The 16504-nt window shown below is 41.3% G+C and overlaps 1 protein-coding gene across 3 annotated transcripts in view; it reads left to right on the forward strand.

Annotated features, from left to right (window-relative positions):
- Positions 1-15822, forward strand: part of L3MBTL2 (L3MBTL histone methyl-lysine binding protein 2) — a 197561-nt gene extending 181739 nt beyond the window's left edge. For all 3 annotated transcript variants that reach the window (XM_088468106.1, XM_088468108.1, XM_088468107.1), the window contains 3 exons: positions 602-697; positions 5837-5926; positions 13832-15822. In XM_088468106.1, coding sequence (XP_088324232.1) covers positions 602-697; positions 5837-5926; positions 13832-13944 — 299 coding nt within the window. In that variant the 3' untranslated portion in view covers positions 13945-15822. The remainder of the gene's footprint in view (positions 1-601; positions 698-5836; positions 5927-13831) is intronic.
- Positions 15823-16504: the final 682 nt, after the last annotated feature.

Consider the following 16504-nt stretch of genomic DNA (forward strand, 5'->3'; position numbering starts at 1 on the left):
CATCACGTAACAAGGTGCAAGGCCATAATAATGCGATTCAAGTGGACAGGATCCAGGAGCATGTCTACTTTTCTGGGAATCATGGTGAATCCCCCAAAATACCTGAGTCTCCGGACATTCCAGGAGAGTAGACATGTGTGGCTATAAAGGAATAAAGAAATAATCACATGCCAGCATTTATTGGTTTAAAAACATTGCAGCTCAGTATAGAAAATAATGCCTGAAATTATTTTAAAATCTCATACTACAGTAAGAACCCAGGGCCGTAACTAGGGGACTGCAGGCAGTGCCGTCACACAGGGCACAGGACCCTGGGAGTGGCACTGTCGCTGCTCTACAGCACCTGCATGTGGCTTGCAGGGTGCCTGGAACCTGGCACTACTGCAAAGCTGCCCAGAGTGTCCAAGTGAAGTTCCGGGCAGGAAACCAACAGCCTGTGGAGCTGCCCGGAGAGTTCTTAGGACGCTCCAGGCAGTGCTCTACTTCTTAGATTCGGCGGCCCCACCCCTAGGCATAGTCTCTGTTCTAGCCCTGTTAGAAAAGCCCCATAAAAATAAATGCTCGAGGACAAATGTTTGGTAACCCCTTCTCTTCTCTTTAGGAAGGAAATATCAAAGGAAAGCTTTACAGAAATCAGGACCTGTCAATGATGGGGATGAGAGATCACTTACTCATCCTGTTCTCTTAGAAGATAAAAGTAAGATAATTCATTTTATTTAAGAAATGACAAATTAGGGATAATGATGTACAGCCTGAAAATAATAGTCTGTTGTGCAATCAATGCATGCATTGCTGACTTGAACCACAAAAGAATAAGGGTTGGGGTATATTTATTAAAGGTCGATCAAAATCAATCAACCCAGATGTTGTGTTTCTGGGGCTAAATCACACCTTAAAACACAAAATAAAATATTGTCTGTTAGTAAAGTCTTGGTAAATGTGTGATTTAGCCCCAGAAACACAACATTGATTTAGATAAGGTCATTTTTAATCGATTTTAAAGTACCCTAGTTGTTTCTGTGGCATGCAACCAGATTAAATAAAGGCGTAGATCTCCACTCCAGTATATGTTTGAGTATGATCTAACTTGGTTAAGGTGCTTTTCATAATTTCTGTTTGCTAACTTTGCTGTGGATAAAGCAATGGCACTGAGAATTAAACAACCTTGTTGGGCTTGTCCATATCAGCGATTTCTTGTATCATGCTCTGTATGGACTTTCGTGCCAGGCCATGTAGACTGTTCACATGGGTCACAATGAGAAATGCAACACTGGCAGGAATACAAAAAAAATATTCACATTGACTGCCCAGGTCCATAGAGGATTGACACTAATGAAGAAAACTCATCCCGGTTTGATAGTTGTAACTCTAAATATGGTGCTGATTCTGAGTTCAGGACAAAGCAAAATAAAGCAAGTAACTGCACCTTGGGGAAACCATGTTGCACTGCAGATGGGGCAGATTTAAGATGTGCAAAAGGATTTATATTTGAGAGGGGTGCATACACACTTAAATCTAAATTGCAGTGTAAAAATAAAACTGACCAACATTTGTAGGCAACATGCAATAGCATACCGTGTTTACCCTGCATGAATAAAATTATTTACACCCCTTGCTTTACACACACAGCCTGATTCAGTACGGATTGCGGCTGCGATTACGCTCAGTCACTCTGCGATGATATGCTAATCCACTGCGATCGCTATGCCATCGCAGCACAACATAAGGACGCCCACCTTACCTTACACACATCCGTAATACTTAGCAAGACTGCAAAACCATCGGTAACATCGAGTACAATCGCAGCCTCACGCATACTTGCACAAGATCTGACCTTACTCAGGAATTGCTAACCTCGTCGCACGCAGTGAGTACACAGGCTGCGTATGGCATCGCAGTGGATAATTTTTGCACGCCCCCGCAACACCGTTCAAACGTAATGGCACGCCTGCGTTTCCCTGACCACCCCCCTTCACCACCCACAAACAGCACTTCCTGTCAATCACTCTGCGGTGGGTCTGCATAGTCACTGCGATCGCAGTGGCTGGTTCGTGCACTGCAATGCATACACAGTGTGCAACAATTGGCCGTTTGTGTGTGTAATTGCAGTTGTGATCCTTGCTGAATCATGCCCATAGTTTGTCCAGGTGCTGTATAAAAATTGATCCACTCAGTCTGACTGCTTCCAATTAAACTATGAAATATCCAAAATGGAGGAGAGGAGAATTAAATATTTGTATTGTATTGTAGTTGTAATAATGGGTGTGAGGTAACCAGTGTCGGACTGTGGCATTAAGGTTCCACTACGGAGATGCAGGGGCCCACTGAAGAGATGACCAACTATTGGGTAGTTGTGGTCATCAACGGGAGGGACGTTACAAAGGACATGGCATAATATTATGTATCCTCAGATTCCCAGACACAGTACTGTGTCCAATTTAGTCTAATAATAACAATCAGTGACCGCAATAATAGAATATTAATAATAATGATAAGAATAATAGAAGCACTCTAATGGTGCATACACACGGTCAGATTTTTCCTTCAGATCTGAACGATAACGATTTAAAAATCGTTCAGTCGTTCATATCTGAAGGAAAATCTGACATGCCTGAATGATGCACGTTCCCGCTTGTCAGATAACGATATCTGACATCTGATGAGTTTGCAGTCAGACTTGGACGATTCCATTCATTTTAATGCAGTCAAAAATCGTTCAAAACTTTGGTAAAATCGTTCATCTGACAAATCTGACCGTGTGTATGCTCCATTGGTCTAATGATGCACACTGACACACACTGTGCCTTTCACACACACTGACACACTCTCTGAGGGGTATATTTTCTAAAGTGCTGGTTTTTAGCCCATAGCAACCAATCAGATTCTAGCTATAATGTTAAGTAGAATCTGATTGGTTGCTATGGGCAACATCTCCACTTCTAAAAACCAGCACTTTAGTAAATATACCCCTGTGCCTCTCACACAAACTGACGCACACTCTGTGCCTCTCACACTCTGATGTACTTTCTGTGCTTCTTACACACACTGAACACAGTGTGCCTCTCACACTCTGATATACATTCTAAAGCCGGGTACACACTAGACGATATGACGATATGTCGTCCGATCAACATCGCCAGTGAGTTCCATGCTGCCGATTGCAGCATAGCCCCCGCTGTCTCGCCATCGCTCCTGGCATCGGCAACTGTATATGCACCGCACGATACATCAGCTGGCTACACATCGTTAAGAGTGTACCCAGCATAAGCCTATGACAAACACTGATGCATCATCTGTGCCTCTCACATACACCATGCCTCTCATACACACACTGGCGCACACTTTACCTCACACACACCGACGGACACTCTGTGCCTCTCACAAACCCTGTGTTTCTCTTTCTCTCTCTCACACACACACTGCGTCTCTCAATACTGTACCTTACTAATCTATATACTAATGTAATTTTATAGTTACTAAATAACTGAATTACAGTACTGTATACAACAAGTCTCTAGTTACTTTACAGTGGGCAGTAGCAGAAAACCTACTTTTTGACACTTCCTGTATTGGAGATCTTTTCATGTATCAAACATCAGTTACTTTACAATTCTATATTATGGTGAACAGACAAAAGAAGGAAAAACTCTCTTTTTGGGGGCACTCTGTGTGATTATATCAGTTATGACAGATAAATACTTAACTTTTAATGAGTATGCATTAAAAAGATTTTTTGATCAACTCAGCCATACAGTTCACATGTGGCTTAATATCCGACATACATATATCGATGTGACAATACATACAATTAACATCAAAACACACAAACATATATAATAGATTTATTCTAGGAAAGCTAAGCAAAATATTCCAAAATAATAACAGAGACCTATGTGAGGCCAAGACCCTCAATAAGCATACGATATTCAATGGTACAATGACCGATCAATATCAATGTTCTCTATATTTTTTTATTTATTTTTTTTAAATTGTCAAAATGCCATCATTATCCTCGGCATTATTGTGGTATCATGACCAATCATAGTGTCAGCAGACATACAAAAATGAATTGATTAAAAAAGTATAGTAAGCTTTTTCTTCAGATATTGGTGGGCTAATCACCGATCATATAACCATATATTTAGTGGGCTAATCAATTAAACAGATATTTGTGACTCATTATGCTCATATACTAAACAACATGCGTATCCAATTAAGTCACATGACATTTGAACATGTAGAACGAGAGCATGCTAATGGATTCCTGAAGTCACCAGATAGTAGTATGAGGTACCATAAGAGAATATAGAGTGATATAGATAGTAAATAGAATAGACTACACCCTTCTAATGGATATACAAACAGCAGCTGCTGCACGTCATCATGTGTGAAAATAGCGGATGGCGTGTGAGCGTACTCTTTAATACCACAGGGGTAGGAATAAGTATATTGGGCATCTGCTATTAGAGCCAGTCAGAAATAGAAGGATCCTGATATAATATGGAGCAGGAACCTACTCTGACTGGACCACAATGAGAGTACCCATAGTGAAAAGAGATAGTACTGTGTTGTTATTAATAGGTGTAGATACCATAGTACGTGATCGGGGCTGGTGCTGCTGCCACTCACTTACCTCTAGGGCTGTGGTGAATGGTGAGAAGCCCAGCTCCGTATACAATGATTTAGAAGAAAGTAAGTTCCAGCTACACTTAGACGCTACTGGCTGAGCAGCGCTCTGTCTGCCGTCAGGTGTTGCAGAGCTACCTGCTCTCGCCAAGTATGGTGGTCATATAGTGTGTTTGGAAAAAGTAGGGGTGAAAGGTACCTGATTCTGTATCAGAGTGGTTTAGATTGTAGGTGGTAGGATCGCATGCAGAGCCCGCTTGTGTGATGCTGACACGTGTCCCGCTTGTACTTCGCGGGAATCGGGATCTGAGACGCGCGTTTCGCTTCCGCTTCTTCCGTCAGATGCCGGTAATCAGGACACATGTGGTCCTTTAATCTTAATTTCAGCCTGTGGGAAAGCCAGTTTCAGAAACTTAGAGTGTAAAACGCCATGTGATTGGTCTTACATACCTCTCTTCTTATTGGTTGATGTGGGGAAAATAGACAGAGGTAGATGTCACAGATTAATGATCTATCTGATGTGAGGTTCTTCCAATAGATAGAAACAATAGGATATTGACTAAAAACTGGAATTAACCCATCCCTGTCCTTAAAGGCAAAAAGAACAACTATTATAGCAAACAATTAGCATGACCGAAATCTAATTATTATGCCCGCAGGATGATAATGTCAAAATGTGGTTTTAGTGATAAAAATTATGGTGATGATTATGAGGAAAAAGGGGAAAATTAAACATTAGAAAAAAAAAAATATATATATATATATATATATATATATATATATATATATAGTGAAAGAATAATAGAGAGAATGAGAATATAGATAAATAAATAAATATAAGAGTGATGGACATTAATATAAGGGAAAGTGATCAAATGTGATAATAGTAAATGTATAAAAATTATATTTATAATAAAGAAGGGTATATAAGTGAAAATCAAAAATTGTATGAATTTTAATGAAAATTGATCATAGAGTAAAACTAAAATAATTAATGGTGTAAATTGTGTATAAGATAGTGACATAGTTTATTAGTGAATTATGTTAATTAAAATAAAGTGACGATTTTGTAAATTTGTTTCGCAGTGAATAGTGGAAGATGTAAAGAGAATAATATAGTATAATGTCCTATATTTCATAAAAGGATATAACATATAATATAATTCTATATTATGCCAATATTCTTAACATTGTTCTTTCTGTGCTTTAGAAAAAAGAAAATATGTAAAGAAGGCTGGTAAGAAAACAGACAATGTCAGCAGAGTGAAGATACCTGACTATGTGCCTGAAGAATTAGACAGTAAGTGAATATTGTATTCGCTATATAGAGGCAGTCATTTCAGGGTGGTTTTAACTCTGTAGCAAAAAACATTATCACTATTGTACGACCCCTTTAATTCCTTAAAAATTCAGTGAAGGATTGTGGAAGCAGTAAAATAACTTGGTAACTTGTGGACATGTCCAGCAAATTGTAATACCTCAGGCTAGAATGGAGAATCACATAAATTTTCTACCGTGATTCCATGACTTTCCAGCAGGGCCTTAATAGAGGAATGGTGTAAGCTTCATAATCTATATGTCAATCTTCAAATGACATAAACTTACCACTTAATTGGTTTATTGATCTAGACTAAAAAATAAATAAGGCCTACTTTGCTGCAGATTCAAAGAAAAAGTGAAAAAGCTAATGTCAAATACACAAAACAAATAATTGTCTGCGCTAGTTGGATACTAGATCTAAGTCATATTATGGACCCTTAGACCAATGTGTGGTATATACTGTACTTTATGGACATTCATACTGTGGACATGAGAATTTCAATACATTTGTCATGTTGACACTGATTAAATGTTGACAAAAAAAGTACCTTGTGGCTTAGTGGTGACTTACCTGATACAACGGGTCCAGCTAGGTCTTCCGGGTCAGGCGATGATGACTTCTGCCAGGTCCAGCGGTGAGTATCATTAAAGACCCCTAACTTCCCCCTAATGCCTAACCCTCTACTCCCCAACTGTAACCTAACCCTAAGCCTCCCCTTAGTGCCTAACTCTTCCCTCCAGTAGCTTAACCCTAACCCTCTGCTGCTGGATTGTGCAGTGTGTCAACATTTCAATGTCAATGTTTTAACAATGTCGACATTCAAACTATCAACATTGGGATGTTCATATTATGAATGAAGTCATTGTAAATGTCAATATTATACCTACATCCCCAATGTGTTGTTAACCACATATGTTATTATAGTTGTTTATTAGTAAATGAATACTATAACAACATAAACCAGAAATGAAATTGAATAACTAATTCAGTGTATAAGAATATCTAAAAAATCTCAATATATAATAATTTCAACTATTAATACTAAATACAGCAGCAGTATCAAGGGTCAATGTCAGTATTAATTATAGTCAATATGAATGGTGCACCATTGATTTAAATGATCTGAGGTAGTCTGCTTGTTATTAAAACTTGGATCTTCATGTCATGCTATCTTACCTGTTCAGATGGACAGCAATGAAATGCACATAACTGGGAGGAACACACAAAAATTGCCAACTGATCTCTGTTTTTGTACTGTTCCATTTTGAATGCAATGTACAGTATGAAACCAGCTGTCTGGATGAGTCCTTAGAGAGGGATGTAGTTTAAATCAGAATGCCGGTGCCGGAATTCAACACCAGTCAGAATCCCGGCGCTGGCATCCCGACGGTAAGTAGTGGGGTTAGGGATTAGGGTTAGGCTTTGGGAAGGGAGGGTTAGGTTTAGGTACTAGGGGCAGAGGTTAAGTTTAGGTGCAGGGAGGGAGAGGTAGATTTAAGGGTAGGGTTCGGATACTTACCGACAGGTGTCTGTATCCTAACCCTGTTAGGATGCGGGCGTCGAGATCCTGACCACCGGGATCCGGAGTGCCGGCATCCTGTACCCAACCCCTTAGAGACTATGCTAAACATAGCTGGGAAACTATGATCATGATTACTATTTCACAAATTCCTCCCACTCAATCTGTTTACCAATAAGCCCAAAACAGCACCAATAACTCATATTGTGCATATATGCATGATTCAAAATTTATTAATAAATATACAGTTGAGATAGAGTGCTCAGTTACATTTTTTAAATGTTTTTGTATTAGCAGACAAATAAAAATACACTCTTTATTGACTACATCTGGGACAGTGTAGAAAGTGAGCACAAGTTCGAGGATATAACTAATTTTCCATTACAATGTACTGAATACTGCTGTGGACATAACTGTAAGCTCATATCACAGACTTCAGTTTTGTAGATGAATAAAGAGGAATCCACTTTGAAATTGGCTGCACAATAGAGATGACTCCACATACAACGCGTAAAATAAGTATTGAACACAACATTTTTCTTAGTAAATATATTTGTAATGGAGCTATTTTAATGAAATTTTCACCAAATGTCAGCAGCAAGATTTCTGACAGAGGAGTGAAAAAAAAAAAGTGTTGTCCAAGAGCCAAGGACCACTTGTGGAGAGCTTCAGAAAGACCTGGAATTAGCAGGTACAATTGTTTCAAAGAAAACAATAAGTAATGCACTCAACCACCATGGCCTGTATGCACGCTCACCACTGAAGACTCCATTGCTGAATAAAAAGCATGTTGAAGCTCACTTAAGTTTGCTGCACATCATTTGGACAAGCCTGTGAAATACTGGTAGAATATAGTATGGTCAGATGAGACCAAATTTTACTCTTTGGATGCCATAATACACGCCATGTTTGGAGGAGAAATAGCACTGCACATCACACCAAAAACACCATACCAAGAGTGAAGTTTGGAGGTGGGAACATCATGCTGTTGGGCTGTTTTTCAGCATACTGTACTGGCATACTTCATATTGTTGAAGGAAGGATGAATGGCAAACTGTACAGAAACATTCATGATACAAATCTGCTGCCATCTACCAGAATGCTGAAGATGAAATGATGGACATTTCAGCAAGGCAATGATCCCAAACACACATCCAAGGCTACTAGAATGGCCCAGCCAAGCACCTGAATCCAATTGAAAATCTATGGAAAGAACTAAAGATCAGAGTTCCACGGAACCTTCAAGATTTGAAGACTGTTTGTGTGGAGGAATGGGCCAAAATCACACCTGAGCAATGCATGCGACTAGTTTCTCCATAAAGTCTTGAAACTGGCATTATCAACAGCGGCTTTAAATATATTTCAGTAAGCGTGTTCAATACTTCTTCCCTGTGTCATTTCACATTATTACACATAACTCAATTTATGGACATCTATGGTTTGATATCTTTGCATGTGTGGATTGCATGGGTTGTTGCTGACATTTGGTGAAAATGTTATTACAATAGCCCCATTACAAATATATTCACTGAGAAAAATGTTGATGTGTTCTAGCCTCCTTGCTCCTTAAACAGCCCTTCTTGTCGCGTCATGCCGTAGTGCAACTCAGTAGTGCAGAGAGTCTTTTTGTACAACCTTTTCCCTTAAAATCCGTTTTCTTTGCAAAACATCTTATTTGCAAAATAAATTAAAGCGCATGGAGGATAGATGTATGTGGACACATCTGTATGTGGATGTCTGCACAGGGGCACACTAACAGGCCAGGTTTTAAGGATAGCTATACTTGAGCCCAGGTGCCTTAATTAGTACCTTAGTTATTTTGATTTAACCATCTGTGCTATATCATGGATATCACTAAAACCTGGACTGTTAGTGTGCCTTGAGGACCGAGGTTAGGAAATACTGCAATAAATAATCAACCTAAATATCTACAACCTTGCCCCCATTATAATGGATATCGCATCCCCTCACCTAAGGATGCTTTGCCAATACTCAAACATGGTTTGAATTTGAACTAGTTGAAGAATATGACAGCACCTGACATACTGAGGGCTCCATTTTTTAACGATCCTACTTGCCGGTGGCAGATTTAATTTAGTATCACTGTGATACAAACGGATATGCCACCAATATTTAACAGCAGTGTCTTCCTCCTCGCTGCACCCTCCACTGTGTTGCTGGCAGCCCACCGCTGCTGACAATTGGCTGCAGTCTAATATACATGTGCAATGTTTGTCTGCACATAGTACTGCAACTCAGCAAAGCCTGGGAGGCCTCACTGAAACGTGAAAGGCTTCTGCTGGGTCCCTATTGCCGGCAATCTATAGATGGCATAAGTTGTAAAGTAACAAACAGCGGAAAACTATGCTCACAATTGTTGCGAGTGCAAAAGGGGCTATGACTTGTTCATAAATGGAGCCCAGAGAAAGACAAACTCCATAAAAGCTGGATGGAAATATTAATACAATTATTATTATTGTTATTATTATTATTATTATTATTGTTATTCCTTTCTTCCAATAGGACTCAATAAAACTTACATTTTTTTTTGCAGCGAGTGAGGCAGCCATCTTATGCACACTCAGTTGTTATCCAAGGAAATCATTCACATCAATCCTGCCCTCATTGGAGCTTAATCTAAATTATCTAACACACATAGGGCCAACATACTAGGTTCCATTTTTTGTCAAAAGCCATTTAACCTACCAATATATTTTTGGACTTTGTAGGCGTAAACTGTAGTAGCCGAAGGAAACTCGTGCAATCACATGGAGAACATACAAACTCAACACAGCTGGGTCCTGTGCCTTACCAATTGCTGCAACACCTATCTCAGTATAATGTAAAGACACATATGTCTGTGCTAATCTATGTGTAGTTCTGCCTTATTCTTTACTTTATAAGTAATCAGAAATATCTCAGAGAGGGGCAAAGGGCTAGGGGCAGATGAAGGCTCTTTTGGCAGAATGTATGTTGATCTGCCTCCCCTGGCGCATATGCACAGAACTGGTCCTGCATGAGTGCATGCAGCCCCCCTAAGCATTTCCAAGGTGGTGCTGGGATGTGGACAGTCGGCAGTCCCGGAAACGGAGACACCCTCCTGTTTTTTGGGAGGGATGAGACCAGGCAAACAGACCTGCTGATGGTCATGATGGTTATTCCAGGCTGCGACCACAGAATCTGACAGCAGACACCTCCTGCAGTATTTGAATTTTAGCAGGAAAGAATTGCATTGTAGCTTGTGTGCGGCTTTGCAATTCCGTCAACTCCTGATTCAGGCCCAGTGTCATTGAACTAAAGAACCAGGTCACAGTCTCCTTTCAGCCACAATGCTTCTTTGGCTGTTTCTGTGAGTGTCATTTACTCAGCTTTGGGCCTATTCGCATAATTGGGTGATCGGTCTGATTTATTGTATAGTGTGTATGAATGATCGTTTTGGCATTTCGCCAATAAAAATGTCCACAAACGCATTCCTTTGATTATCCGAGCAGTCGGCAAACACAGAAAATCTCGGCATCAATCTCCCGATATCGACCAGGGTATGTGCATTCTCAATAATATGCCCATATTTCCTACGTTTTCCTGTGACTGCATCCTCTTTGTGGGTTGACATATGCAAAATCACTTTGATGTGGCTGAAAATCTGAAACTTGTAAAAATTGCTTATTGTGTAGCACAGATATTGTGGCTGTCGATTTGCGCTCACCTTTCCTTCTCCAGACAAGAGTTTTTCCAGATGCCCAAAACAATCTGAAAGCGGATTCATCAGAGAAAATAACTTTACCCCAATCCCCAGCAGTCCAATCCCTGTACCTTTTGCAGAAAAATCAGTCTGTCCCTGATGTTTTTCCTGGAGAGAAGTGGCTTATTTGCTGCCCTTCTTGACACCAGGCTATCCTCCAAAAGTCTTCGTCCTGTGTCATGCCAACAGTATAGAATCGTGAGACCATTCATGTGTGGGGTTGCTTCTCAGCCAAGGGAGTGGCCTCACTCACAATTTTGCCTAAGAACACAGCCATGAATAAAGAATGGTACCAAAACATCTTCCAAGAGCAACTTCTCTCAACCATCCATGAACAGTTTAGTGCCGAACAATGCCTTTTCCAGCATGACGGAGCACATTGCCATAGTGCAAAAGGGATAACTAAGTGGCTCGGGGAACAAAACTTCGAAATTTTGGGTCCATGTTTCATGGTATGTACTTTTGAAACTGCAGCAGCTTGGTCCATCATACTCTGGCATAAGGTTTTGCAGCATCACATTGCAACCTCCTCCTCATCTACTTGGCACTAAGTTATTGCTGAGATGTAGACAGCATCCTACAGATGTGTCTTCATACACCTAGCCCCAATACGCCATGTGGAGTGAGATGTTTGGTGTGAGAGGGCCAGGACTAGATGCTTGGGCAAGACTATTCGTACAGGACTTTGCACGCTGAGAAGAGCTTTTTGGTGCAACTCAAACAATAAAAAAAGTGTATGTGGACACATCTGTATCTATATATTCATTCATATTCTTGTACACAGTTGGCATAGTGCCATACAGAGGTTGATTCTTCTCATTAAACCTATGTCTTTATAAGACCTAATGCTACCCACATTTCATGTGCTGTCACCTTCCCATGAATAATGGAATACACTTACTGATCTACAGCTAGACCTATGGTTCCCATGGCTCTATCCGCATCATCAGGGTTGGAGTTATCACCGGGATCAATAATGACTTGCCGTAATTCTTCCTGCTTTAACTCTATCTGCATTGTGAATTTCCATGTAGAATATTCAATGAACCCGTTAATTTGGCAAATCCCATACTCGCATTTACACTGTACATTTATCAGCTACGGTATGAATAAAGGTCTTTTCTGTACTCACTCAGATCCTTTTATTCTGTGTTACACCTGTGTTCTTGGTATCTGTATTCTACACATGCTAGTGGCCTAGGCCCATAACTTATTGGCAGAACCTAAGTTGATAGGTGTCAGTGGTGTGTGATGGAGGTTAGTCCACACAGTGACTAGCTTAACCAGGGATTAGTTTATTAACCAGGTAAAACAGTAGGATGTGAGACAACATAGTGGTAATGCAGCACAATGCAAGAACATGTAGTATGAACAGATCAAACCAGGAGCAGGTTAATATAGGTAACGTGTGAAGTCTGGAGTCCGGCTAGCGGTGGTGGCACTTTGGTGTATAGTGGTACCATCGTCCCTCTATGGCATAGTATGTCTTAGGAGACGCTCTGGGCCACATCCTTAAAGTCCGAAGGACAGAGAGGAAGATGTTGGGCTACATGCGCAGTAGCCATTGGGTCGGAGGTTGCGCATGCCCAGTAGCACACCTCCGTTATTATGGGACTGCGGCAGCTATGAGGAGACAGCTCAGAGCACTCTCCTCAACAGGCTCACCAGGCTGCCTGTTGCACACCATTGTTATAGAGTCTGGATGCCGGATACTAATCACTTATAATGGGCCATCATAATCTACATTTCTGTATCTGTCTTTTATCAGAAAAAGAAGACTGCTTTAGTAAATATTGGATTGGTAAATGCCAGCTCCCCATTTTTATTGTAGAAATGTGAATATATGCCCCATAAGCTAGCTAACAATCCCCCGTAGCTATTTGGTATATTTTTCAAACTACAGATCACAATGTGCAGTCTTGTGGTTATGTTAAAAATTCAAACATAAAATATTATGCATTTAAATTGTACAGTGCATATTGGCTAGCATTATTGCATCACGGCACTGTGGTCACCCTATCTGTGGAAAGATTGTATATTCTTTTCTTGTTTGTGTTCATTTCTTCTGGCTACTCCACATTCCAAAGACATATTGGTAAATTATATGGCTTCTGATGAAAAATTAACTTTAGCGTGTGTCTGTGTGGTAGGTAATATGATTAAATAAATAAATAAGTGTGTGTGTGTAAAAATATGAAACTATAATAGATTAATAAATAATTAGGTACTTGTGTACTTTACGGACTCATTGCAGAGAGAACCCAAGTGTCCTACACTCATTATTATTATTATCATCAATCATGGTAATGTCTAAATCCCCTTCACGGAGAGGACCCTGACGTCAGCAGCCAGTGTCCAGCATCATTCCCTACCATCCAAGTGGGCATAGAGGGGGAATATAACCGTGTGGCAAGCCCGAAGCGTGGCGAGCAGACAACTTTCTTCTTTAGGTGGGACAACTTTCGGTACTTGTGTACGTAAAGTACACAAGTACCATATAAAACATTCATTGGGTTCTCTCTGCAATGAGTCCGTAAAGTACACAAGTACCACTAACTATTAAACTGATAAGGAATATGTGCATACTTAAAACAGCAGGTAACGCATTTCCTTTTATTTGTAGTCACTGCTGTGCAAGTAAAAGAAGAACAGATAGACCAGTTTGAGCCTACAGAATCTAACACAGGTTGTGAACATGGAGATCAAGGAGGAGAAGAAAGAGTAAAACACTGGTAGTTTCCAGCTGAACACATCTACGTACTTCCATTACATGTCCATGCGGCAATCATCTTTTATCAGAAAAAGAAGACTGCTTAGTAAATATTGGATTGGTAAATGCCAGCTCCCCATTTTTTTGTAGAAATGTGAATATATGCCGCATAAGCTAGCTAACAATCCCCCATAGCTATTTGGTATATTTTTCAAACTACAGGTACAACCTGCGACCAGGGCCGGTGCAAGGTTTCTAGGTGCCCTCGGCAAAGCTATACAATACCGCCCCTGCTCACCCAAACATCCTCCGCTTAATTGCTCACAAAAAATTTACTGTGCAGTGCTTTTCAAGGCCATTAGTCTTTAGCAGTTTGGGCTGCTGGATTTAAATGGACAATAATATCCCATACAAAACACAAGTGGTTTTGTATTTAATATTATTGACCCTTAAAATCAGCAACCTAAACAGCTAATAAAACACAGCAAAAGCTAAGTTTCTGCTGCTGTCCCTCAATTTCTGACCGCAAAAGTAGCCTTTGTAAGATTTACCGGGCTCCGGGATGCGAAGCATGGCCCTGGCAACTAACGCCATCTTTAGATGCATTCGGCCCATAATAACCTTTGGGCTATTCCACCACTAATGTTTTAAAAAAGAGATCGACTGGATACCTCTCTGTCGGCCCCTTCCGACTTTTGCGCAGCATACAACCTTGTTTGCACAGTATGCTGCATGGCCGGCTCCAGGGGGAGTCGTGCCCTGCGCAGGACCGGACTTATGCGCACGTTAACTGTGCGCAGGTGAAAATGGAGCGTGGCCTAATTATAGGCCACGTCCAAAAATTACGTCAGTTGGGGGCGTACCCGTATGGCACGCCTCGCGTTAACATCAGGCTGGGGGCGAGCCCAGCCCTCTTCCTGCACTGAATGCTCGCAACATCCGTTCCTCTTTTCCGGGGTTGGCACCGCCGCGTGTGGAACAGCGGGGCAGTTCTTGAAAAATGTGACTGTCCCGCTGAAATCGGGAAAGGCTGGGAGGGGTGCGCCCTCTATGGGGTTGGAGCGCACTGGTCGAACATGCCTCGAGCCGGCCCTGGTATGCTGTAACCCGGAAGCAAAATGAAAGCGATAGCTATCATTTTGGTTTGAGCTATTTGCCAGAACAGGGCTTTATCGGAAGCGCTGTCTCAGCACCCAAGCAATGATACATGCAAGCAGTCATTTACATTACTGCATTGCAATTTGGGGAGATAGATATCACCTCGCAACCGCATAAAAATGCAGTCGATGTTAAATACACCTCATGTCTAGTTCCACTAAGAGTCTCCATTATCCACCTATGACTGTAGAAGACAGCAGGACATTGCTGGTCAGTCCCTGGGTGACAACTGGGTAAACCCATATGTGAGTAATGAGCAACAGAAGGGTAGTGGTGAATGAAGATCCCATGGGCCCAGCATTAATAACATTGTGTTATCGCTGCAAAACACATTCACATAATGAAATATTGACATTTGCCAATGTATATTTAAGATTATCCCATTTTTCTGTAGATGGAATATCAAAACACTATGCTGGTTGCATAATATTCTGACCTTTAGTATACAAATAAATGCATCACAATGGTAACACTGAAACATGCAGTTCTGCAAATAACACATTCTCTAGCTGCAGAAAGAAGACACAGTTCTAGGCCAGCAGGAGAGATGTGGCACTTACATACCTGCTCCATTCCCTCCACTGTCTAGATCCCTACATTCCCACATGTCAGGTGCACTAGGTGTTTGGGAGCACTCATCCCTCACTCACCTTAAGTATGCCTTTCTCAGCAGCATGGAGAGGGGTGAGTGATCAGGGGCACAGTTGTGGAGCAAACAAAAGTAAATTATTGCAACTGCTCCACTCAGGGCGTTTTAAGAGAGGAGGGGGCCCGTGTGGGCCCCCTTCTCTCTGTCAGCACACTGAGCGCTATAGTTTGTGGCTTCATGCCAGAATCTACTGCGCATGCACGGGTCTCTGGGAAAATGGCACCCACACCTACTTTCCCAGGGACAACTTTTCTGCGTATTTGCAGATCACTGGGAAAATGGCCGCCGCCATTTTCCCAGTGAGTGTGTGCTGCTCTGTAGCAGCGGTCCGGAATCTGTGGAGATGCAAGTATCATTTTAACTATGGGTGAGGGTGTGCACCACACACCTTGCACCCATTATAAATACCAGTAAAAGCTGCCTCTCACTCTCAGCATGCTCGGTGCAGTTACTCTTCTCCTCTGGGAGGCGGAGCTTCTCTGCCTGGCTTGGAGACTCTAATACTGGCCATACATTAGTGCGATTTCGGGCCAATTGCCCGATTTTCGACACGTCGTATGATTAGTCCTGTGGAGATCGTGTTTTTGTTAGGTAGGATACGATCCGATGCGCGCTCCCGCCGCTCTTAAAACGTATCGTATGATCAGATGTGCAACCCATCATATCTATCGTTATCGTATGCAGATCGTGCCATGTATTTGTGCATGCGATGCATCGTGCGTCCGATCGGCGTAATTTCAGTGACATTTTGAAGAAGTGTATGTTCTTTCAATGACCTT

Source organism: Taudactylus pleione, unplaced genomic scaffold (genome assembly GCF_031769625.1).
Source record: "Taudactylus pleione unplaced genomic scaffold, aTauple2 ptg000080l, whole genome shotgun sequence".
Classification (NCBI taxonomy): Eukaryota; Metazoa; Chordata; class Amphibia; order Anura; family Myobatrachidae; genus Taudactylus; species Taudactylus pleione.